Source organism: Saccopteryx leptura, chromosome 1 (genome assembly GCF_036850995.1).
Source record: "Saccopteryx leptura isolate mSacLep1 chromosome 1, mSacLep1_pri_phased_curated, whole genome shotgun sequence".
In the NCBI taxonomy this organism is placed as follows: domain Eukaryota; kingdom Metazoa; phylum Chordata; class Mammalia; order Chiroptera; family Emballonuridae; genus Saccopteryx; species Saccopteryx leptura.
In genome coordinates this window covers 53,720,154-53,745,491 of record NC_089503.1, presented here as the reverse complement: position 1 = coordinate 53,745,491, position 25,338 = coordinate 53,720,154, and the positions used below count along the sequence as shown (strand labels likewise).

Genomic DNA, 25,338 nt, shown 5'->3' with positions numbered 1-25,338 from the left:
TGAGCAAAAGCTCACCAGCTTGAGCCCAAGGTCGCTGGCTCGAGCAAGGGGTTACTCGGTCTGCTGAAGGCCCGCGGTCAAGGCACATATGAGAAAGCAATCAATGAACAACTAAGGTGTTACAATGCACAACGAAAAACTAATGATTGATGCTTCTCATCTCTCCATTCCTGTCTGTCTGTCCCTGTCTATCCCTCTCTCTGACTCTCTCTCTGTCTCTGTAAAAAACAAAACAAAAAAACCCTCAAAAACCCTCCAGAGACTAGAGGGGGATAAAGAGCCAGAGAAGCCCAGAGACACAGATATCTGCATGAAAGACAAAGGAATACATAAAGAAAAAGAAAAGGAGACCCTGACACATTACCCAAGTTTGACACAGGCCAACAAGGAGTAGAACTCAGCACACAGGTGCTGGGAAGGTTCTCACCGAGGATGCGGTACTGCAACTTCCCGTTGGCTCCCACATCTGGATCAGAGGCCCGCAGCGTGGTAAGGATCTGAGGGTCCTGGCCCTCGGGCACTTCCAGGGAGAGATGGGCACTCCCAAAGGTTGGGGCATGGTCATTCTCATCCTCTACAGTCACTCGCACTGTGACATGGGTCAACAGAGGAGGTGATCCCCTGTCCCGGGCATACACTATGAGGAAGCAAAATTAATGAGCTCTTGCCTGCTCCCATGTTGTGTTCATACGTGTTTACCAGGTACACACACATAACAGAAAATGTCCTTTTGTCCACACCCCACAAGCACACAGGACATGCACACATAAATACACAATTGTTAGAGATGTTGTTTTCTTCCCACCTCCCATGCTTGGTGCATGCAAGATATATCTTGGATTAGTGGTGGTGTGATGGAAAAAGCACTAAATGAGGTATCAAAAGATCTGGGTTCAAGTCCCATCTTGTTACTTTTTTTTTTTTTTTGTGCTCAATAACAATATGCTCCTCTGTTAAATGTCTGCAGTATAATCTGAGGGCCATTGCATGACATTACGCATTCGAGAGTTTGTGTGATCACCCCGATGACAGTTTAGAGGTCAGTTGACCTTGCACTCTGACAAACTGTTGATTCCCCAAAAGGATCCAAAAATATAACAGAAGCTGGGTTGTAATGAGTGGAAGCTTCTAAAAGGTAATCTGGTGGTTCTGCCTATGTAACACTGGTGCTTACAACACCTCTCAGGTTCTTGGGGTCCGATCAATGTGTACCTGTCAGGTTAATCTCCTCCTGCTCTTCTCGATCCAAAGCCCGAAGAGCTGTGAGAACTCCAGTGTCTGGATCCAGGGAGAAGCTTTCGCCAGAGATGCCTCCATATGTCACTTGACCATTGGCCCCTGTGGAGGGGCAGCATGGAGGATGATCAGAGGGCAATTCCCCCCGCCCCCTTTTTAGCCCCAGTCCATCTCTCTTTCTCAACTCACCCTTGCCTCTCCCAAGGTCTTACCCAGGTCAGGGTCAGTTGCTTGCAGAGTTAGCAGAGATGTGCCAGGGGGGCTGTTCTCCCGCAAGAGGACGCTGTACTCCTGCTGCTGGAAAGTGGGTGCCTCGTCGTTGACATCAGCGACAGTGACAGTCAGTAGCTGCGTGGTTGAGCGCGGCGGGGAGCCGTGGTCAGAGGCCACCACGGTCAGAACGTGCTCAGCTCGCTGTTCGCGGTCCAGGGGCCGCACCACGGACAGCGCTCCTAGAGGAGCAGTAGGGCAGGTTGAAAAAACCCTCCAAACTCTCTCCATATCACACCCACCTGATCCTGACTAGCCAGACCCAACTCACCAGTGCTGGAGTGTAGCCGGAAGTAGCCATCCCCGCCTGCGGCCAGGCGGTAGGTCACGCGAGCGGCCTCGCCCAGGTCCGGGTCCCGGGCTACCACGTGCAGCGCTACGGATCCAGGTGGCTGATCTTCGGGGAGGCGCACACGTGAGGGCGAGGCGAAGACGGGAGCATTGTCATTCTCATCCGTGACAAAGACGCGCGCGGAGACGCGCGCCGTGCGGCGACGGCTGGCATTCGCGGGCCGGTCAGTCGCTTCCACAAGCAGTAGCATCGCGGGCGTAGTCTCGCGGTCCAGACCCCGCGGAGCGCTCAGCGCCCCGGTGCGCGCGTCCAGGCGCAGAGCAGGCGCGGGCGGCTCCTGGCGCAGCAGGCGGTAGCGCACGTCGCTGTTGGGGCCCGGACCATCTGCGTCAGACGCTCGGAAAGTGTACAAAGCCGCGCCGGGCTCTGGGTTCTCCGGCAGTGCCAGCGCCAGCGGATCTCGGGCGAAGGCCGGCGCGTGCTCGTTCTCGTCTTGCACGCGCACTTGTACGCGCAGCAGTCGCGCGCCCGAGCCGCCCGGTCCTTCGGCGCGCACCGTGAGCGCGCGCCACGTCGGGCCCGCCTCAAAGTCCAGTGGCCGAGCCAGGTACAGGCGCCCCGAGGCAGCGTCCAGCGCGAAGGTGCCGTCTGGGTCCGCGCCGCCCACCAGCGTGTAGGTGAATGCTCCCACCCCCGCCGGCTCTGGCGGTGCCACCGAGCCCAATAGAGAACCGGGTTGCAGTCCTTCAGCTGCTGTCACCGTCAGCACCACAGGCACGGGCGCCAAGGGATCTGGCTCTGAAAAATCTGGCGGAGGCTCAGCCGAGTGAGCTGAGGGAAGCACCTGTTGTGGACCGAGGTAGGAGGAAGAAATCAGGGGGACCCATGTAAAGGAGATCTGGGTTGGACGGATGGGTAGCAGGAACGGTGCTCAGAATAGCCCGAGGAGAAGGGGAAAGGACCCAATGAAGATGGAGCTATCGTAGGTACACCCACAGCCATGGTCAAGTGGACATACTGGAGGAGGGACAGCCATACCTGCACCAGCAGTTGGAGGCTGGAGCTCCGAGGAGGGCTGCCTTGGTCGTGAGCACTCAGCGTCAGGACATAGTGGGGCCGTTCTGCTCGGATTAGGGGTGCTGCAGTGAGCAGCTCCCCTGAGTGAGGGTGCAGAGAAAAGAGCTCTGAGCCAGGACCTGGGGGCAGGGAGTAGAAAGGAGAGGACCTGGGTCCCAGAGCTGTGCAACAGGCAGGTCATGAGGCTGTGCAGCACCCATCAACTCCCTTCTCTCCACCCTCGTACCAGTCAGTGTGTACAGGATGGTCCCATTCTCCCCCTCATCCGGATCCTTGGCCTGTAGAGTCGTCACCAGTGTTCCTGGAGGCGCACGATCTGGTACCTGTGGGGACACACAACTCACCTACAGTTGTCTCTTTCCTGTTCTTAAGACAACTCTGGATGGAGTTCCCCTCACTTGTGTGGAGGCAGAGCCCCTTTTTTGCTCTCACACCTGTTTCAAAAAGCAGTCTCCTTTACCTACACCTACAGCTGTATGGGGATACACCCATTCTCTCACTTCTTTTGGGCCGAGTCCTCTGCTTCACATACCTGGATAGGGAGGCCCCCGCCAGCAGCCCCTGAAGCCTGCAGGAAGGTGGGGCTGTTGTCGTTGAGGTCCAGCACTGCAATGTGCACGGTGCCTGTGGTACTCCGGGGTGGGTTCCCGCCATCCTGCACCTGCACCAGGAGCTGGTAGCTGCTCTGCCGCTCGCGGTCCAGGGTTTGGAGTGTGGTCACTTCTCCTGGGAGTACAGGAGAGGGGACCATGTATGGAATAGCTAGGAACGCAGAGCTGGAGGCCTGTGACCGAGAAGCTGGGATTTGGGGAGTGTGGGAGGGAATCCCTGGGTGAAACTCCAGGCTCAGTCCTGGTCTTTTGTGACCAGGCTCCGGGGATCCTGTTTGGGTGTTCACCAATCTGAGGATGAGACTTATGGGGTCTCAAATTTGGGTGCCAGTACTCACCAGCCTGGGGGTGTATTCGGAAAGCCTTGCTGTCTTCTGACACCTGTTGCAGGCTGTAGGTCAGACGTCCATTGGGCCCCGAGTCTCGATCAGTGGCAAAAACCCGGCCCACACTGGTCCCTGGGGGCTGGTTCTCTGCCACAGCCAGGAAGGTGGGTTCCTCAGACAAGTGGGGACTGTGGTCATTCTGGTTGAGGATGTTGACCCTTATAGTGGCTGTTCCTGTCTGCTGTCCCAACTCAGCTTTGGATCCAGACACTGCCATTACCTTAAGTGTGTACAATTCCTGTGCCTCACGGTCCAGTGCTGCCCGCACCCATAGCCACCCACTGTGTGGCTCCAGACCAAAAGGGCTACTTGGCCCATCTCCTGCAAGGTGATAGGTGACAGAGCCCCCATCAGGTGCTCGAGCCTGCACTTGCAGGACCTGAGTTCCAGGGATGGTGCCTGAGGGCAGGTCCACACGGTAGATAGGACTGTCAAAGTGGGGAACCAGCCCACGAGTCCCCAAGTCCTGTACCACCACCCTCAGTCGAAAGTGGCTGGTGCGGGGTGGGGAACCCCCATCCCGGGCCTCCAGCTCCAGCTCATGGGATGTCTCCCCTGGAGGCCCCAGGGGTCCCATAAGTCGTATGTGGCCTGTGGTGGGGTCCACGGTGAAGACCCCACCACCTCCAGCAAGAAGGGTAAAGGTGACTTGACTGTTAATGCCTGAGTCGGGGTCCAGAGCACGCAGTGTATAGATGAGGGTCCCTGGGGCAGTGTTTGGTGGCAGCATCACTGTGTCTTCAGGTGCAGGGAAGGCAGGGGAGTTGTCATTCACATCATCCAGCAGTACCCGCACCCGAGCTACAGCAAAAGCCGGGGGCACTCCACTGCCTGCCCGCACCTCAAGCTCCAGCACTGGCCCCAGCAGCTCCCGGTCCAGGGGGCGAAGAGTTTGTAATAGCCCTGAGGCCCCATCTAGGGAGAAGAGTCCTCGAGGATCCCCACCTGATAGGGTGAGGGTTACAGGCCCCAGGTGACCTAGGGAGGAGGAGAGAGGGGTCAGGAAAGAGATGGAGATGCATCTATTGAGTTGGGGCCAAACTCTGATCCCAAGAGCGGCTACATAAGACTCAAGCTTGTGCGTTTCAAAGGATTAGGGGAAGGGGTCGATGTTGGCAGAAAGCAGGGTAGCACAGGAGGGAGATACTCATATGCCTGGGGATGAAGCAAAGCACCTGCACATAGCAAAGGTGGTGTTGGGAACTGAACCAGAGTGTTTTGTATTGGGGCTATTTGGAGTACCCTGAGGTGGAGCTTGGGGGTTATATTAGGGTGTTTGGGTATGGCACCAAGTGGGTAAAATGATTGATACCTTGTGGGTTGTGTGCCTGGATTATGCCCACACTGGTGCCTGGTGCCACGTCCTCTCGCACAGAAAAGACATACTGCAGTTGTTCGAATGTGGGTGGTTTGGGGGTTCCAGGCACAATGCTGATGTTGACTCGGGCACTGGGCTCTGCCTGTAGGCCACCTCCATCCTGAGCCCCAATCTCCAGCTGCACCACAGAGTTGGCCTTTCTAGCCAAAGGCCAGGCTACTGTCAACAGCCCTGGGAAGGGGAATAGAGCAGATAAAAGAGTTGGAAAAGGGGCAGTACTTCACTTAGGCAGGTGGGAGTGGGTAGGTATGGCAGGATTCTCACCTGAGTGCTCATCCAAGGCAAAGAGTGGGGGGTTATTGCCAGCCATGATGTGGTAGGAGAGTTGCCCGTGGGGTCCCTGGTCAGGGTCATGGGCACGCACCCTCAGCACAGCTGTGCCTGGTGGACTCTGGGTGCTCAGACTGGCAGCATACTCCCGTGGATAGAACTGAGGTGGGTTGTCATTCTCGTCTGACACAAAAACTTTTACATATACCATGGACTTGAGGCCACCCTGGTGAGATATGTAGCCATAGTCAGATGGCTTTGTCTGGCTCTGATGAGCGCCCTGCCCCATTGTCCCAACCTGCCATGGTCTGCCCACTCACCCCATCCACAGCCGTCACTGTGAAGTCAAAGCTTGAGGGCCCCTGGTCGCGGTCCAGGGTGTGGGTCGTGCACACATCACCACTGTGGGCATCAATGCGGAAAGGGGGAGACCCCGAAGCCCCAAGTCCAGCACCCAAAGAATAGGAGAGGAGGCCAAATGGGCCACTGTCTGCGTCTGTGGCAGTCACCTGCGGAGAGGCTGGGGTGAATAATGTCCCATCTTTTTTGGCCAGAAAAGCTAGAGCTACATGGCTCTTAGAAGGAGCAGGTCCTGGGCCAGCTGGGGCTCACAGTCTCTGCATAGTGGTCACACATATACCACAGCCTATCATAACCCAGACTTCATTACCTGTGTTAAGTTCCCGTGAGCTTTCCATCACACTTTTGTCAACTGGTCAATACATAACTTTGTTTTATGTGTGCTTCTGTTTAAAGATACCTAATTTAAAATGTATTATTAATTCATTAACATTGAACTCATGGCCAATGGCATTATAACTCTTATCTGAACAAAGCTTATCTAAACACACATACACAAGTGGTCAAAAGTAGGTTTATAGGCCTGACTGGTGGTGGCGCAGTGGATAGAGCGTCGACCTGGAAAGTTTGAAACCCTGAGGTCGCCAGCTTGAGTGCCATCTCATCCGGCTTGAGTGCAGGCTCACCAGCTTGAGCTTGGGTTTGGTGGCTTGAGTGTGAGATCATTGACATGATCCCATGGTCGTTGGTTTGAGCCCAAAGGTCACTTGGCTTGAGCCCCAGGTTGCTGGCTAGAGCAAGGGGTCACTGGCTCAGGTGGCACCTGCCCAGTCAAGGCACATATGAGAAGTAATCAATGAACAACTAAAGTGACGTAATTATGAGTTGATGCTTCTTATTTCTCTCCCCTTCCTGTCTGTCTGTCTCTTTTACTCATGCACAAAAAAAAAAAAAAAAAAAAAAAAAAAAAGAAAAGAAAAGAAAGAAAAGAAACATAGAGAAAAGCAGGTTTATAGTTGTGAGTATACAAAATACAGGGTTTATTCATTTAACCTGCATGTCTTTTTTTGTATGAACAACTGTAAATCTACTTTTGCCCACCCCCGTATTTTCTCCATAAGGCACACACCACAGCCTTTTTGTGCTTAAAAACACTGGACAGCACTTCAGCACCACACTTGGGTGACCATTTTAAATAGCAAAATCACCAACAAAAAGCACAAACATGCAAAACAGCAGAAAACGTGGCACTGAATAGAGTGCATCAAGGACCCTTTCTTACAGTCTAAGACCTGAAACATGATGGTAGAGCCTTGCCATGTTCAACCTCAGCTGGGAATGTGTGCATTGGGTGACTTGAATTTTTCATCGCTCTGTGCATGTCCAAGAATGACTGCAAGCGTTCCATGAGTATTGAGTTTTGGGTTATGTGTAAATTTTAGAGAGTCAGCAAATTCACAAATGTAGAATCTGCAAAGAATGAAGACCAACTGTCTTATAAAGAAGAGTGCTAAAGGGCTGTGACCACAAATCCTGGTGGATCACAGGGAGTTAATAACCATCACCACGTCTCATAATCACTCCAAGCAGAGACCTGGCTCTCTGATAGAATAATAGAGGCTGATGTCATAGGCCTACTGAGTTCGGTCATTACAGAATGAGATCTGACTGATACTGGAATCTGATCCCTGGAGTGATCAGGATCTGCTCTATGGATTTATGGATGTGGCTCATGCACTTTTAGTGTCCCTTCACCTCTCATGCCAACCTCATTGGAAGTGGAAGAATTGCAGGTCTGTATTTCAGGTCCAATAATGAGGTCATTCAGTTGTGGGGGCTCACCAAAACTAAGAAGTAGGGAATGGCTTTCCTGGTTAACTCTTGGACATCTCCCAGACTGATTCAGAAAGAGTTACATAATTGGATACCAATGTCAGGAGCTACTGAACATTTCAGAGCCAGATCAGCAGGAGACACCATTCTGGGAGCTCCTAAGCCAGGATAGGGCCAGGCACACCCTAGGAACTCTATGTATATTTGTTCGTTGAGTAAATGGACATTCTGATTGCCCTGTCTTACAACAAAAACTTCTTTCAAACTGAGTTTTATACCGTGGGTGCATATTAGGGCCTCAATAGTGGGTTAGCTGGTGCCGACTGCCGTAGCCTGTGACAAAGTGCTCTTTGTGGATACAAGGGCCTCAGGGTCATGATATGCTGTAAAAAGAAGCTGGAGAGTTCCCCTTTCTGAGCCAGAAAATGTTGCTCAGGGAGAAGGCTGGCCAAGGACTTCTGATGGTTGCCCAGGCCCTTGACAAAAGTGATTTGTGCCATTGTTTACCCTCCTGAGAGACACTAAGACCTGCCATGACTAGACCCTGGAAACAGCTCCTGCTCCAACCCTTTACTATGGCCCTGGGCCCGGATATCCCAGGAGACAAACTTCCCCTGCATAAAGCCTGCAGGCTGCAGCACAGCTGTGGCACTATTTCCAGAAGCTGTTAAAGACCTTTGCCCTCTAACTCTTTGCAGGAAGAAAGCAATAAATAGTGGTCAGGGGAAGTTGTCAGGAACTGGCCCCAGAAGGCACAGGGGCCATTGACTGGAACTGACCAAGACAGAAGTAAATTGCTCAGCCTGTGCAGCCCCTGTGCTCAGAGGTTCCACTGCAAATGCACAGTCTCCATTTCAGCAGGCTGCACAGTACAACCATGTCAGCAACCTCTCCCCAAACCCATAAGTCACCTCATCTCTTTCCTCTTGTACCACCCCCCCCACCCCAAGCTCTCATCAAATGCACTCTTTCAAGGAGCAAATAAAGACCTTTATCTGTGAATTCTCTAAAATGTCTAACAGACCATAAAACTTACTGCATTAGCCCATCCTGACCTCCTTCCTTGGTGTTTCTCCCACTTTGACTTCTTGACCCTGCTTTTCCCACTGCTCCCCCCACCCCAACCGCCCCTCTTGGTCTTCCTTTGCCTCCACTTACTCTGCATGTTCTTACACGTCTTTGGTCCCTGGAATCTTTCCTTGGCCTCTTCTTACTCTACACGCTTGTTTAAGCCCTTCTCTTCCATTTTCTCTGAGCCCCTGTGACAGTAAACACATGAGCCATTTTCGTGGCTTTGACCAATGTCTGTACTTTGACCCAAATCACTCTTCTGATCTCCAACCTTGTACATACAGATGCCTGCTCAACATCTCCACTTGGATATCCCACAGGCACCTTAAATCCAACCTGTCCAAAGCTAAAATCATCATCATTCCAAACCCCTCCGTAATGACTCTTCCATCCATGCAGTTGCTCAAGCCAGAAATGTGTTCTTCCCTCTTCCTCTCCCAGTATATCAATCAACCAGGGACTAAGTTAATCCTCATTATCTCTCCTATTTGTCTCTTTCTTTCCATCATCATTATATCATTATCACTGTTCTGAACTAGACCTGAGTTGTTGTTCCCCTGGACTATTATAATTTCCTTCTCATAGCTGTCTGATCCTCCTATCCTTCCTCTACACCAGGATGTCTCAACCTCAGCATGACTGACATTTTGGATTCTTTGCTGCGGTATGGTCCTATGGTACATTATAGGACCCATGACCTCTACCCACTAGATACCAGTAACACCCCACCAGCTGTGACAATCTAAAATGTCTCTGGACATTGCCAAATGTCACCTCCAGAAGACAAATCACCTTGAGCTGTAAGCCACTGCTCTACACTGATCATCAAAAGCATTTTTTGAGAAAACAAATATGATCATATTACTTCTCTACTCAGAAAGCTTCAATGTTCACTAAATAAAAAGCTCAAACCCCTTGGCTTGGCTCGACTTCTCACCGTCTGGTCTCTGTGCACGGTCTCATCTCCCACTCTCCCATCTCACACCTTCAACTCCAGAGACGCTGAGTCACTGTGAGCCCTTGAGCAAATCAGGCTCTCCCACTCCTCTGTGCATGTCACCTCTGCTTGGTGCCTTCCCCTGTCTGGTCCCTTCATAAATTCCTTATCTTTTAAGTCTGAGCTCAAGGGTCCTTTCCTTTGGGAAGACATTCTGTACCTCACATTTATTCCCACTATGGAAGTTTTCTTATTGCAGTGAATCTCCCCTTTAGAATATAAACTCCATTAAGAATGTGTGTGTGTGTGTGGGGGGGGGTGACTCATTCATTAACTCAGTCTCCCTAACACAATGACTGGCACGTGGTAGAAACTCTAAATGTATAACCAGTGAATGAATTATTAAGTTTTCTTGTAACCATTTTGAACACCCTTTGGTTATTTTTACCCTGCTTCCTTATGGTTACTAACAGGAAAAACTCCAGGAAACCACCTGGAGAGCTGCCCTCTTGCTTCAGGCACTAGTGAGGAGGAAGGAGTTTGGAAGCCATAGTCCATTGGTCCTGGGCCAAGAGTGACAGTAAACACATGAGAGAGTGGGTGGGAACTGGACAGCAGCAGGCAGGCAAAACTCAGAGGCTGGCTAGGAGGAAAAGGCATCATCCAGGCCCAGGCATAGCCTAGAAGTCTAGGCCAGCAGCCCCTGGATGTTCAGGGATCTGTTGGACTTCTGAGACATAAAGACTTTTAGCACTGGTTTCCTGAGAGGCCTCCCTATTTCCAGTCTCTGCTCCTGCACCCACACTCCATGATGCAAGCAAAGCAATCTTTCCAAAAGACCTATCAGATTTTCCTAGAGCCCCTCATTGGCTACCTATGGTTTTAAAGATCAAGCCAATGCTTGTAAGCTAGTCTCTGTCTCTTATCTTGTCTCATCTCCCCCCAACTCTTTATCAGCACAGCTGAGGTCAACCTGAACAATACAGTCCTCTAAACATCATGGTATTCTGCAGCTCTTTCTGTAGGCTTGGAATCCCTCTTTATATACCCTATGTTGTCCATTTGATAAAGTCTCATTGGTCATTTTTTTAATTAAATGAGAGACAGGGAGGTGGGGAGGCAGAGACAGACTCCCGCATATATCTTGACTGGGATCTACCCGGCAAGACCCCTATAGGGCGATGCTCTGCCCATTTGGAGCCATCCTTAGCACCTGGGGCCAACTTGCTCAAACCATCTGAGCCATGGCTGCGGGAGAGGGAGAGAGAGAGAGAGAGGGAGAAGGAGAAGGAGAAGGAGGAGGGGGCGGGGTGGAAAAGCAAATTGTCACTTCTCCTGTGTGCCCTGACTGGGAATCAAACCTGGGATTTCCACACACCAGGCCGACGCTCTACCATTAAGCCAACTGGGCTCATTGGTTCTTCAAAGGCCCATCCTCTGGTCTTCCACAACAGCTTATATGCCACCTGCTATAGCACTAGTTACTGGTGTGTCTCTCCACCTAAACTCGGACCTGCCTGGGCACAAGACCATCTCCTTTTATTGTTCCCAGAGCCTAGCACAGTACTAGATGTGTAGGGTACTTTAATTCTTGATACCACAAGACACTTTTTCTCTAGACCCAATTTTAATTCCTTCACCTACCAAGATTACTTGGCTCAGCTCTGCATGCCGCTGCTCTCATCTTTTCACTAACCCTCACCCTCTGCACAGACTTTGTAGCTTACAGGATAGGACCAAACCCTCTGGCATAAGTCACCATCAACAGATGCACCTGCAAAACTTTGTTCTTGCTCTGAGCTACCCTGTGGCCCTCGAATCCACTCCTGCTCAAAGCAGCATCCTGCTGTGTGCAGGGCTTATCTACCTGTAGGAAGCAGGTTCCAGGCTGGGTGCCTTCAGGCAGTGAGGCATTGTAGAAGGTTTTCTGGAACTGAGGCTCATTATCATTCACATCTTGCAGCATCACGCTAACTGTGGCAGAGGAGGTGAGAGGGGGCAAGCCCCCATCTGTGGCCACCACAATGAGTTGTGGCTGGGGCTCCAACTCATAGTCCAGCGAGGCAGCCGTGGTGATGATGCCTGAGGTGGGGTCGATGGAGAACCAGCGGGTGTGGGCGCCTGGGGCCAGGCTATAGGTGACCTGACCATTGGTGCCCTGGTCAGGATCCCGGGCCATCACCCGCACCACGAAGCTGCCGGGTAGTGCAACCTCAGGCAGGGGCTCAGGTCGGTAGAGCTGGCGGTCAAAGGCAGGAGCATTGTCATTGACATCAGTGACATGCAACACAAAGGCAGCCTCGGCCCGCAGTGGGGGTGAGCCTGAGTCTGTGGCGGTTACCCGTAAGTTATAGGCATCCCGCTCCTCCCGATCCAGCTGCCGAGCCACGCACACCAGGTAAATGACGCTGTCCTGGGTGCTTAAGGCAAAGTGACCCTCTCCACCCTCCAGGGACACGTTGACATGGGCAAAGTCACCATCATCTGGGTCTGACACAGAGATGCGAGCAACAAGCTGGCCCGGAGGGGCAGCCTCGGACACTCGTGGGGAGCCGTCTGCACTGAGGAAGATGACAGTCATGGAGGGCTGATTGTCATTGGCATCTCGCACGTGCACAGTCACAAAGGCTGAGCCCAGCTCAGGGTGAGCGCCCCCGTCCCGCGCCTGTACCACCAGTTCGTGGACCCGCCGTTGCTCAAAGTCCAATGGCCGCTCCAGCCGCAGCAGCCCTGTGTGCGCGTCAATGGAGAAGGGTCCATCGCCCTCGCTCTGTCTCCGGTTGATCTCATAAGTCACGGCCCCATTGGCATCGGCATCAGCATCAGCTGCGTACACCTGCAAGACTGGGCTGCCAGGGGCCAGGCTCTCAGACACCACAGCGTGATAGCGGCTCTGATTGAAAGCTGGGGCATGGTCATTGATGTCCAGCAGTGTCACATCCAGCAGGGCCTGGGCCCTCCAGGGGGGTGAGCCACCATCATAGGCTTCCAGTTGCAGCACATAGTGTGAGCGGTTCTCTCGGTCCAGCTCCCCAGTAACAACCAGCTCGGGCACTGGGACCCCGTCAGGACCAGGCCGTGTCTCCAGCCGGAAGGTCTCTCCAGCCCCGTCACCAGAAAGCGCGTAGCCCTGGGTTCCTAGGCGACCAGCATCTGCATCACGGGCAGGCTCCAGCGGGTAGCGGGTGCCAAGAGCTGTATGCTCAGGTATCTGCAGGGCAGCACGGGCCTGCGGGAAGACTGGAGCATGGTCATTGATGTCAGCCACTTGCACAGTAACTTCCACAGTGGCGCCGTCAGGAGTGACTGCAGTGAAGCGGTAGCGATCCCGCCGCTCCCGGTCCAAGACACGGGCTGTACGGACCACCCCACTGTGCTCGTCGATTGCCAGGTCTGTGCCCACACCGCTGCCCTCCTGCGCGGAAATGAAGTACATGGGAGGTGTTGCTGTGCCTGCCGGAAGCCCCGCACTGATGTCCCCGATCAGTGTGCCTGCTGGTTGTTCCTCATCGATCTGTAGGTCCAAGCTCCCGGCCTGGCCCCAGGCGCCTGTCACCCTGGCCCCCAGCAGCAGCAGCAGCAGTGGGAACAGGGGAAGGGGCCCGGGGCTCTGCATGCTAGTGCAGGAAGACACAGTGCCCAGTTCTCTCTGCATGACAGGTGCGGTCCAGATGTGTTTTGGGCTCCGGCTCCAGGCCAGGCTCTGGGCCCAGCTTGATCTTAGGCTTTGGATCAGGTCCAACTCGGGCCCTGGCTCCAGAACAAGCTCCCTGACCTGGGAGAAAAGCAGAAGGAAAAAGGTCATGATGGGGGAGGGAGCAACAGTTCAGGGAGACTGGAGTCTAGACCTTGGGCTGCCTTACATCCATCTCGGGTCCAGAAAACCTCTGCTTCAGGACTCCTCGGGACCCACTCTGTCTTCCCCTGGCAGGTTCCCATCCCACCCTGACCACCCTCTCTCAGCAGATTGTTTTGTTCCTATTTTTCAGGTCTGAATGCCCTCAGATTCCCTTCAATCTCTAGACTTTAAAATATGGTCCGTCCTTTCTCACTTTTCTTCTCATTCAGAAGTGATACCTCAGTAACCATAGGCTTGGGAACCTCATCTGAATGTTGGCCTTTTCCTCTCTGCTGAAGACTTCTATCAGCATTTAAATATGCTGAAGTCTCTCTCTCTCTTTCTCTCCATATATATATTCTCTTAGCCCCATTTTCCTCTCCATTCAACAAGAAATTGAGCACCTACTCTGTGGAGACATTGGAGACACATCCATGAATAAAGAAAACAGTCCCTGGCTTCATGGAGCTTACAGTTCAGGAACTGGACAAGTGATTAGGGCTGTAAGAAGTATAGGCAGCTATGAGGACATAAGGGGATTAACATAGGGAGTGTGGGAGAGCTAATAGTCAAGTTGGAATCTACTTAATGAGTAGCTATTAGCTAGGCAATGGTGGGCAGAGAAGGGGGTACAGAAAGGAGAGAAGAGCTTTTGGAAGAGGGAAGAGACTGGAAAGGTTTAGAGCCCCCAGTAAAGAAAGGGCTGAGTGTTTGGGGTGTAATTGGGGGACAATGTGTGTGAAGTGTAGAGTGCTAGGGGCAACAGTATGAAGTGGGGCAGGGACTCATAAGCCATAATGATGATTTTGACTTCATCCTAAAGGCAAGTGGAAGACACAAAAGTATTTTGAGAAGGGGTGTGCCAGGGCATGACTTACATTTTGTGAAGATCACTGTCGCTGCCCTTAGGAAAACAAGGGGCATGCAGACAGGATGGTTATCTTAGGGCAGCCCCTGCAGCACACTTGTAGGAGCCCAGGAGATGGCGCTGCTTTGATAATGACTTAGATGAGTGTCAGCAATGAAAGTGATAGAGTGGTAGGTCTGTAGGAGGTCTAGGAGGTAGAAGAGACAGGGCTTGATGCCTGTTTGAAGGTGGGGGATGAGGTAATAGGAGAGGTCAACTGTGACAGGCAAATTTCTGACCTGAACCATCAACTGGACCTTAATGGGCTAGAGAGAAAGAAACAGAAAACCAGAGAGGGGAAGTGCCTCTGAGGCTAAGGGGAGCCAGGGTGTCAAATGCTGCTGAAGTTCAAGAAGAAGTTGGCCAAAAGCCTCATGAAAGCATTTAGTGACTGAGAGCAACCGTCTTTGAAAGGTTGACTCATTTCTTCCGATTTCTCACTTCTCACACCCTCCACCTCTATGAAGTGAGGCTTCCTCTCCTATGACATTGCTTTCACTAAGCTTCCATGTTCTACATCTAACCGAAACTTATTTTTATCCCCCCTACTGTATTCTTCTGGAATACTGGATTACTGATCATTGGCTTCTTGAAGCCTACTTATCTTGGCTTCACATGGTTACACCCCACCTCTTGATTCCATTGTACTTCTCTGTCCACTCCTTAGTCTCCTGTGCAAGTTGTTCTTCAGCCCATCTTTAAAAATTGGTTTTCAGCCTGGCCTGTGATGGCGCAGTGGATGGAGCATCAACCTGGAATGCTGAGCTCATTGGTTCAAGACCCTGGGCTTAGCCAGGTCAAGGCACGTGCAAGACACAACTGCGAGTTGATGCTTTCCACTCCTCCCCCAACCCCCGCCTTTCTCTTTCTCTCTCTTTTCTCTAAAATTAATAAATATTATCTTTAAAAAAATAAAATAAAAACTGGTTCTCTGCAGGACTCAACCCTGGCCACATCTTACCCACTCTCCACACTCCGCCTGGGAGAACTTATCCATTACCATGCTTTCGATTCAAGTGCATCAATCAGATTTTTATGTGTCATTTATCTGTTGATGACGTTCTAATCTACATTTCTGCCTCTGACATCTCTGGCGGCATATGTCCAGCCATATACTGGACTTCCTTTGCAGCAGATACCCAACCTTCACCTCAAACTGACTTCCTCCATTCCCTTTCCTGGGGACAACGCCATCACTCTTCCAGGTGTTCAAGGCAGAAATCCAGAAGCTCTCCTGGCTTCCCTGCTCTTAGTCATCCAATTAGTCATCCAAACCTAACTGTCTCAACTTGACAGGTCTCAAGGGTGCCCTTTCCTTTCTTCCCCACTGCTGCTGTCCTAGTGTGAGCTTTGTCATCTCTACTTTCGATTCTGCTCCTTACTGGTCCTCCAGCCTCCTGGCTTGGACCCTCTAGTCCATCTCTACCTGACCAGACCTATTCCTGACAAACCACTCCTGACAAAAGGATTCCACTGGGTCCCCATTACTTACAGCAGAAAACTGCTACTCCTCCAGGGGGAAAATGCAGATACACATACACACAAACTGTGTCTGCAGTTTCATGAGGTTCAGGGACACTAGGTATAGAATTTCTGGCCCACAATATAGAGTCCAACATTCTTAATATATCTTCCTGATCTGAGTCCTGCCGATCTCTCTAGTGTGCCCCTCCTTAATTTTACCATCATATCCCGTATTCCAACACTAACTCCATTGCCATGATCCTTCCCAACTCCTTGCTTAGTATGAATTATTCTCTCAGTTTTTTTTTTTAAAGAGAGACAGACAGAGACAGACAGGAAGGGAGAGAGATGAGAAGCATCAACTCATAGTTGTGGCATTTAAATTGTTTATTGATTGCCTTTTCATATATGCCTTGACCGGGGGACTCTAACTGAGCCAATGACCCCTTGCACAAGCCAATGACCTTGGGATTCAAGCCAGCGACCATAGGCTCATGTCTGTTATCTGATGCTCAAGCCAGTGACCCTGCGCTCAAGCTGGTGAGCCTTCACTCAAGCCAGTGACCTCAGGGTTTCAAACCTGGGTCCTCGGCGTCCCAGGCTGATACTCTATCCATTGCACCACCACCCGGTCAGGCTAGTCTTTCTATTGAGATATCCTCTATAAATCCTCTCCAAGTGGCTATCTCCTACTCAAACTTCAAGATGAAGTTCAAATGTCCTGTATTTTATGGAGTCTTCTACATCTCCATCACCCCCTGCAGAGCCAACTGTATCCTCTACTGGACTCCCACTGTTTTTGGTGCACACTGACCATAAACTGCACAGCAACCCTCATTTGTTCATGTATCTGCCCCCCCTGCAGAACTGGAAGTTCCTTGTGGGCAGCAACTTGGTGGTCTTATTTTGTCTCTGATCTTCAGCATTAGTAGAGGTGTATGGTCAGCAGGCAATCAGTGCTGAATGAATGGTCAGAGAACTGCACACCGCCACACTCATCTACCAACACAGAAAGAAGCACCCATGGACATGCCAACTAACACGAGATACACAAACTTGTGTGAGCCCGTGCCCTGGAGACACCATGGTCAGTCCTGTGGCTATGGAAAGGTGTCCTTTGGTCTTGACAGATTTGCTCTGCTCTAGGACTTTCAGTCCTCCTAAGTGAAGAGAGCTTCTGACCCCCCCCCCCCCACATTACACTTCCAACCCTCATCTCTCCTATCTGCGCAAGGCAGTAAGAAGAGCAGGGACTCCAGAGTTTGAGCTGGGTTTGAGTCCTGGTCTCAGTATTATTTTCCTAATCTATAAAATGGCTACAGTAATACCTACCTTGTGGGGTTTGCGAGAATTAGAGGCAATGGAAGCAAGGAAACGAGAGCTGGGCATTTGGTGGATGCCCTCTCATCAGTTCCCAGCACCATCTCAGGGAGGGGCAAGGACCAGAAAGACAACAGGGTGAGGAGAGGATGGGTGTATCCTCATCCCAGCTTCAGAATTCTGGGACTCTGGGTGTGCACTAAGATCCCTATCCCTGAGCTCAAGGCTGAGGAGCCAATGAGCTGCCTGTGGAATAACACGTCAGAGAAATTCAGAACAAGGAGGTCAGAGAGAACACAAGCCTGACTCAAAGAAGGGAGAGGCTGAGTGTAGAGGGACAGCCTAGGGGCCCAAGTCAGGAATCTAGACCTAGAGACTGGATTCGATATCAAGGATTAAAAGCTGTTCCTACTCATTTAATCAGTCAGTAGAGAAAAAGCAGTTATGATTGGGAGGGAGAGAAGATAATAGACAGTAAAGCCAATAAACTTAATACACTGAGTTATCACTCTGTCTCCACCACCCAGAGACAAAATGTCATCTATTTGAAGGCCAGGACTGTATCTTATTCACCTTTGTGGGCAGCACAGAGCATGGCACATAGTACATGAGCAATACATTTTTTGAATGAAAGGGTGTATGAAATGTATGAAACAAGAGCTCAGGTGAAAGATCAACCGGAAAGAGGAGGCATTCGGACCCAGGCAGATGCCCCTTCTTCCTATGTAGACCCCGGTGCCCTCCTCATCACCCAGCCTGGGCCCCTTTCCAGTGCAGACTTCCCCAATACACTCTTACAGTGGACAAAGGTGCATACTCATAGTCACAGACCCACACATGCTCTAACTTACCTGCAGACAAGCACACTCACACACTCATACACATATGGACAGACTTCATAGCCAGTGTGCATGCACAGATACCCCTTGTCACAAATACAGAGAAACATGTTTTCACACACACACAGAGGGCAAGTTCATTCACATGGGACCCCTGCCCCCCAAAACACACATACACACACACACACACACACACACACACACACATGCAGGCATACATACAAACACAGAAAGACTTTATCACAGGCTTTCCATGGACAGGCACATTCTCATAGATTACCCCCCTCCCCCACAATGTATACACACAGGCACACTCCACGCACACAGGCAGACCCACTTTCACACGTGCACAGACTCACACAGACACATGCGCAGACACTTGTAGACCCACCCACATGCAGGCATGCTCTCACACATGCTGCCAGGGCACTCGTGGTCAGCTCTGCGGCTGCAGCTGTGACCTCTGGGTCCCTGGGGCCTCTGTCTGGACTGTGCCTCATCACTTCCTGCTTCAGGGCTTCCAGTTCCAAACTGGAACTCCAGACTCTCTCTCTCGAGACCGTCTCATCCTCTCTCCAACTCTCTTCTTAGCACCATCTCCCCCATCTGTCCAATGTTTCTCACTGCCTCTTCCCCAAGAGTTGCTCCTCCTCCCTGTTCCTGTCTCTTTTCCTCTCCAGGTCTGTCGCATCCCTTCCCCCAGATCTGGTATAAACCATCCATCTTGTCTCTTTCCCCAAGCTGTCCTGCCTCCTGCCCAGGTCTGTCTTCCTTCTCCCCCCAGATCTGTCACACCTCTTTCCCCACCCAGTTCTGCTTTGCTGCGTGCCCTCACTTTGTCCCAGTCCTGTTACTCTGTCCTCTGGCTCCATCCTGCTCTCCCCCTTTAGCCCCACATCTGGGCCTCTGGAACCACAGCTGGTTCTCATTAGGAGGGGGAGGGGCGAGACTGTTCATTGGGGCCTGCAATATGATGTCAATCCTCCCCCCACCCGCGGCTTGTGTATCTATAGGACCTGGGAGCGGGGGTGCATGGGAGAGGAGGGAGAAGAAGGAAAAGTAGGTTGAGGGGAGGAATAAGGGGACCATAAAGGAAGAGGGTACTCTAGGAGGAAGTAGAGGAGTGGCCCGAGGTACAGAGGGGAAGCAGGCTGGGCGGGCTGGCATCACCCAGGCCTCCTGCTTCAACTTCCTGTCCCAGGGTCAGGGAGGAGCAGGGACCAGAAAGACAACAGGGTGAGGAGAGCTACCAAAGGTGGACTGGCACAGAAATGGAGGAAGAAGAGCGCAGCCTCAGTGAGCAAAGAGAGGTGTAAAGACATAAAGGAGAGAAGAAAGAGTTCTGGTGGGTAGATGACAGGGAGCAAGACTGAGGGAGAGCCAGTGTGCGTGGCAAAGAAAAGAGTGAGAGGGCTTGCTGCAGGAAGGCGAAGTAAGTCAAAGACAGGAACAGCAAGCCTGGAGAAATGGGTGAGGAAGTCAAAAGAGGCAGGAGCCAGAGCTGGAAGGGTAGAGGCAGAGAGGAGAGGAGGCTGAGGAAGGGAGGAGGGAGAAAGGGCTGACAGACTGGCTTCCCTGGATAGCCTTACGACAGCCCTGTAGGTCAATGACTGGTGACCAGGCCCGCACCCGGCGGGTTCCCCTGAGAACTGGCTCCCGGGAGGCATCCCAGGGAGAGGCTGGGGACGGATGTGAGAAGAGGAAGCTGAAATAAAGTCTATTTTCTGAGTTTGTATGGTGTGTTGGGCCCTATGCCAGCCAATTCACAGACAGTATCTCGTTTAATCATCATAACAACCCTGTGTAAAAGGTGTCCCGCCTTCCATTGAGGAAACTGAAGCTCAGACTGAAACAACTTCCCTGAAGTAACACAGCCTCAGTTTGACCCCAGGACACCACACTGCCTGGGATTCAGGGAGAAGGGAAAGATGGAGAGAGGGAGAAATGACAAGGGAGCTGAAGGGAAGCGTCCTAGCAAGCCAAGGGAGACCTGAAAAGGGAACTGAGAGGACAAGGTGTGACGTGTCTGTAACAGCTCGGCTCAGGAGCAGTGCGATTGAGAGGGCACAGGAAGAAAGGTGCAAGGAAGTGAAGCTACAAGACTTGGCCACTGACTCTCAGGAAGGGTGAGGGGATAGAAGGGCTCTAGACGGACTCCCAGGTTTCTGGCCGGGTTACTAAAGTGGTGCCATTAGGATACCACAGAGGAGGAGCCATTTTGGGGGTGCCTGGCAGGATCCCCACGTGGAATTGTTCCAGGCACAGTTGGATCTGGAGCCTAGGAGAGAGGTCTTGATTTGAAAAAATCAAGGAGGAATGGAAAGCCATTGGTGTGGGGGCCATCAGATAAGACATGTAGAGTGGGAAGAGTCTAGGACAGAACCCTGGGGGACAGTCACATTTTAAATGCAGACTGAGCAGACCTTTATTATTCTTGGAGAAGGAGGCAGTGTCACAGAAGTTAAGGGAAGAAACATTTCAACAAGGAGGGAGAGAGCAATAGCATCTAATGCTGCTGAGAGCTAAGTAAGATGAGGGCTGAGCCACTGAGGAGTTCACTAGTGACCTTGTGGAGAACAGTTTAGGAGGGCCATAAAGGTGCAACTTCCTCTAGTGGGAAATGAAAGAGAATGAACTGATAAACAACTGGCCATAGAAAAGATGTCAGCATAGGTTTACTCATCAATGCACCTGTATTGAACTCTTGGACTAGGAAGGCCATATATCATAGTGAGGCAGGACAGGATCGGGTGAAGATGTGGATACTGGGGCCAAACCAACTGGATTTCTGCCCAGCTTCACACTTACTAGCTGTGTGACCTTGGGCAAGCCACTTAATTTCTTAGTGCTTCCATTTTCTCATTTATAAAATAAAGACAATACTGATATCTACTGCACTATGTTTGCAGTTTGAACAGTGTCTGGCACACAGTAAATGTTGTTCAAGGGTGCAAGCATGAACTATTATTACAGTATGAAGAAGATGAGCTCTGCTGTCAGACAGACTTGAGTTCAAGTTCTGACTCTACCACTTACAGTGTAACCCTGGGCAAGCTGTTTAACCTATCAAACTCTTTTTCCTTCTGTAAAATGGGGGTTAAGGGACTTACTTTATATGGTTGATACAAGAATTAAATGAGCCTGACCTGTGATGGCACAGTGGATAAAGCGTTGACCCGGAACGCTGAGGTTCGAAATCCTGGGCTTGCTTGGTCAAGGCACGTGGGAGTTGATGCTTCCTGCTCTTTCTCCCTTCTCTCTCTCTGTCTCTCTCACTCTCTCTCCTCTCAAAAATAAAATCTTAAAACGAAAAAGTTAAAGAACACTACAAAAAACTTATCAGTGTTTGGTATAGAGAGAAGGCTCAATAAATATCAGTTGCTATTGTTTGCCAGACATACATGATAACTCTGAGATAAGTGTTATTTCACAAATGAGGAAACTGAGGCTCAGAGCAACTAGCAGAGAGACATCTGGAATGAAGCTCTGATGAACTCCAAAACTAGTGCTTTCTGTTAACACCATATTGCTTCTCTGCTTGCGGGCTTGGAATGCCCTGATAGAGGGTCATGGCCAGGCAACAGAACAGGGATGGAGAACAAGCAAAGTTTGCTTTAGTATAATAATTTGGCAGTGTGCACAGGATGGGTTAGAAGAGAATATTAATGATGAGATAATTGCCAGTCCAGGTAGATGGTCACGTGGGCATGGAGTCAGACAGTAAGACAGGGGAAGGGACCAGAGGATGCTTGGAGGTTCAAGGGCATGCTTGTGAAATAATTCATTAATAGATTTAGTCAACAAATATTTACTGAATATTACCATGTGCCAAACACCATATTAAGCAGTAGAGAAATTGTTGCCTGACCTGTGGTGGTGCAGTGGATAAAGTGTTGACCTGAATGCTGAGGTCGCCAGTTCAAAACCCCGGGCTTGCCTGGTAAAGGCATATACAAGAAGCAGCCACGAGTTGATGCTTCTTGCTCCTCCCTCTCCCCCCCACTCTCAAATAAATAAATCAGTTCTTTAAAAAAAAAAAAAGAAATTGCAGTGACTTGGAGAGATCGAGTCCCTGCCTTTGTGGTGTCCGGAGGTAGGGAGACCTGGAAATGGTGAGGAAGCTAGGAGTGGTGGTGATGGGCAGTAAAGATCTGGTCTTAAATTCTGACCCTGACAATCAGAGTCCGGACTGCAGAAGAGGCTAGTGCTACTGGAGCTAGCTGGAGCTAGAGCAACTTAGAGATATTGAGAGGAAAGAACAAGTCTGGGGAAGCAGGAGGCTAGAGACTGAGGGGCAGACGAACACAGCAGAGAGACTGAGACATTGGAAATAAAATTAAGTTCAAAGTTCAGCACCTAATAGTTGTCTTCTTTATGAATCCTCAAACAATTCTCTTAATGTTACTGACATTTTCATCTGAAGAAAGGGGAGCTCAGAGATGCTAGAGCCATCCAAGTGGCAAATGGTGTAGTTGGAAGGTCTGATGTGCCCACCCCTCCCCTCTTTCCTCTCTCCCCTCCTCCTTCCTCACCAACCTTGTGGGAGTGCTAGGCCCTGAGAGACAAAAGCTCCCTCCTTTGAGAAGCTTAGAGAGAAACATAAATAGATTTTATTGTGCTAATCAGAACACAGAGGGGCATCCTGACTCAGGTTTGGGGCTCCAGGTGGACTTCTTGGAGGAGGTGCCCTCTCACCAGTGACACAAGAACTGAGAAGACTTTCCAATGTGGCACTGGTTGAAAATGCCTGGAAGTCAAAGGGTTGCCCAGGAAACTTGGACACTGGAGCTGAAGGAGGGGGCAGGCAGCGGGAAACCAGGAAACAGATTTTGTATTTGCAAATTTTTGGTGCTCCTTAAGTATTTGCTAACTGAATGAAAGAGAAATAAAGTGCAGAAAGGAGAGAGGAAGAGGATCCAGAAAAAGAGCAGCCCAGGTAAAAGGGAGAAAGGAGAGAGAAAAAGGTGAGGAAGGGTAAGTTTGGGGGAGGGGAGTGGAAATGTTTCCAGTGGGCTAAGTGGGTATGTGTGAAAATACCTTGACTGTGTGGGCAGCTGAGACCAGATGTCAGTCTTCTGAAGAGTGAGTGATTGAGGGTGAGGCATGTGCTGTCAAGTGCCTCATTCATTCATCTGTTCATTGCCAAGAATCTGCAGAGTAGCCCTGGGGACATGAAGATGAATAATATGCAACCCTGTCATCATGAAGTCCTAGTCCAGTTAGAGAAACAGAACAGGGAAGAGGCAATCATGACAGCAAGACAAGAAGATCCCAATCCTGGCTGGTGGAGTCAGGAAAGGCATGGTTTGAGAATGGATCTGAGGATGGGAAGGGGTTAGCCAGGAGAAGAAGGGAGTGAAGGGTTTTTAGGGCAGAAAGTAGTATGTGCAAAGGGCCAGAAGCATGGAAGAATGCCAGTGTCTTTGGGGAACTACGAGGAATTCAATGACTGGAACTCACAATATGAGGGAGCTAGGGAAATGGGAGAGGTGATGAGGCTGGGGGGGAGTCAGATCATGAGGATCTCATAAGCCTTGTTAAAATACAGATTTCATCCAAGACAATGGAAGAACCCTGAAGAATGTTGAGCAAACAATGACATGGTTGGATCTGCACTTTAGAGAGATTCCTCTTGCTATAATGGAAACGGACAAGAAGAAGGAAGAGTAGAGGATTAGGAATACAAGTAAGAAGGCTCTTTCAGTAATTTATGTGAAAAGATGGTGAGGTGAGGGCAGTAGATGAGGTCATCAAGAAAAAGGGTATCCAAGAGCTGGAAAGGAGGTAGAACTAACAGATTCCAATGACTTTCTGAGTTATGGTACATGTGAAGAAGGGAGTGGCCATAGTTAACTTCTGGGTTTTTAGCTTGATAACTGAGTAGGGATGGTTTGGGGGAGAAAGAAATTATGAGGTCAGGTTTGTATATGTTAAGGAGCTTGTGAGTTACATAGTAAAGATCAGGTAGGAAGCAGATATGAAGGTCTGGAGGTCAGAAGTCTGAAAGAGGAAGATATTTGGGAGTCATCAACTTAAATAGATGATAATCAAAGCCCTGGAAATGAATGAGATGGATCAGCCAGAGAGGTGTATACAGTAGATGGACAATAAAGTCCAAGCCAGAACCCTAAGGAACAGTGACATTTAAGGGTCACCCAACAGAACCCCTAAAGTGGGTTGAGAAGGAACAGCCAGGAGGAGTTCTGGGAGATGCACAGATTCCCACATACTATAATCATGTTTAGTTGCCTTTCTCTTCTACTGAGGTTCAAACTTCTTGAGGGTAGGAATAGTGTCTTCAGTCATAGTATTCCCATCGCCTAGCAGTGTGGTTGGCACAAGAGAGTTCATTAAATGTTGACAGAATAAAATAATGGCTCAGAAGCCATAAGACAAGAATGATTTAAATAGAAAAGAATAGTCACCTGACCTGTGGTAGCACAATGGATAAAGCGTTGACCTGGAATGCTGAAGTCACCAGTTCAAAACCCCAGGCTTGCCTGGTCAAAGCACATATGAGAAACTACGATGAGTTGATGCTTCTTACTCCTTCCCCATCCCCTTTTCCTCTCTCTCCTCTCTCTAAAATCAATAAATAAAATATTGGAAAAAAGAAAAGGAAAAGAAAGGTTAACACTGCTAAGGGGTCAAGCAATGAAGGACTCTTGAAAAGAGCCCCTAGATTTGTCAGGTGAGAGAGGTGAGAGGTCCTTCTCTCTCCGGGAGAGCAGTTACATGGAGGGGCTGGAAGGAGTAAATGGGAAATGAAGAAGTGGGAGCAGCTCCATGCTACAAAATGTAGCAGTAAAGCAAAGTGAAAGTTTCTTAGTCAATTGGGTATTACAAGGTTAAGGAAAGTAGAAGAGACTGGAGGCTATTCACGTGTTCATAGGAGGAACAGGGATATAGAGAGAAACTGGGGACATTGGTAAGACATAGGAATCATCAACTGAGGTCCCTGAGGTGGGAAGGAGATGGGATCCACACACAGGTGGAGGATGGGTCTTAAATAGAAGAGCTGCCTTTTCATTACCACAGGAAAGCAGAAGAGGTTGAGGAGGATGCAAATACAATTTGAAGGAGGAGGCGGAAAGCTGAGGAATTCAAACTGGATGGCTTCAGTTTTCTCAGTGTTCAGGTAGACCAGGTTATCTACTTTGTCCCTCTCCTCAATCTCCACATCCATTCTGTCACTGCTGCCCTCACTGCCTAAAGAACTCTTGAAACCATCTACCTCCTTCCTCTGTATTGCCACTAGTCCAGCTCAAGCCAGTGTGATCACCTCCAGGGTTCCTGCAACAGCCAACTC

At 50.3% G+C, this 25,338-nt stretch overlaps 1 protein-coding gene across 1 annotated transcript in view; it reads right to left on the bottom strand.

Annotated features, from left to right (window-relative positions):
- DCHS1 (dachsous cadherin-related 1) overlaps nt 1–25,338 on the bottom strand; it is a 35,716-nt gene that overhangs the window by 7,299 nt on the left and 3,079 nt on the right. The window contains exons 2-13 of the mRNA XM_066366513.1: nt 11,529–13,436; nt 5,841–6,029; nt 5,515–5,746; nt 5,185–5,421; nt 3,825–4,850; nt 3,408–3,601; nt 3,102–3,198; nt 2,837–2,994; nt 1,778–2,642; nt 1,449–1,688; nt 1,213–1,338; nt 428–637 (exon numbers count right to left, since the gene is read on the bottom strand). Coding sequence (XP_066222610.1) covers nt 428–637; nt 1,213–1,338; nt 1,449–1,688; nt 1,778–2,642; nt 2,837–2,994; nt 3,102–3,198; nt 3,408–3,601; nt 3,825–4,850; nt 5,185–5,421; nt 5,515–5,746; nt 5,841–6,029; nt 11,529–13,316 — 5,362 coding nt within the window. The 5' untranslated portion in view covers nt 13,317–13,436. The remainder of the gene's footprint in view (nt 1–427; nt 638–1,212; nt 1,339–1,448; nt 1,689–1,777; nt 2,643–2,836; nt 2,995–3,101; nt 3,199–3,407; nt 3,602–3,824; nt 4,851–5,184; nt 5,422–5,514; nt 5,747–5,840; nt 6,030–11,528; nt 13,437–25,338) is intronic.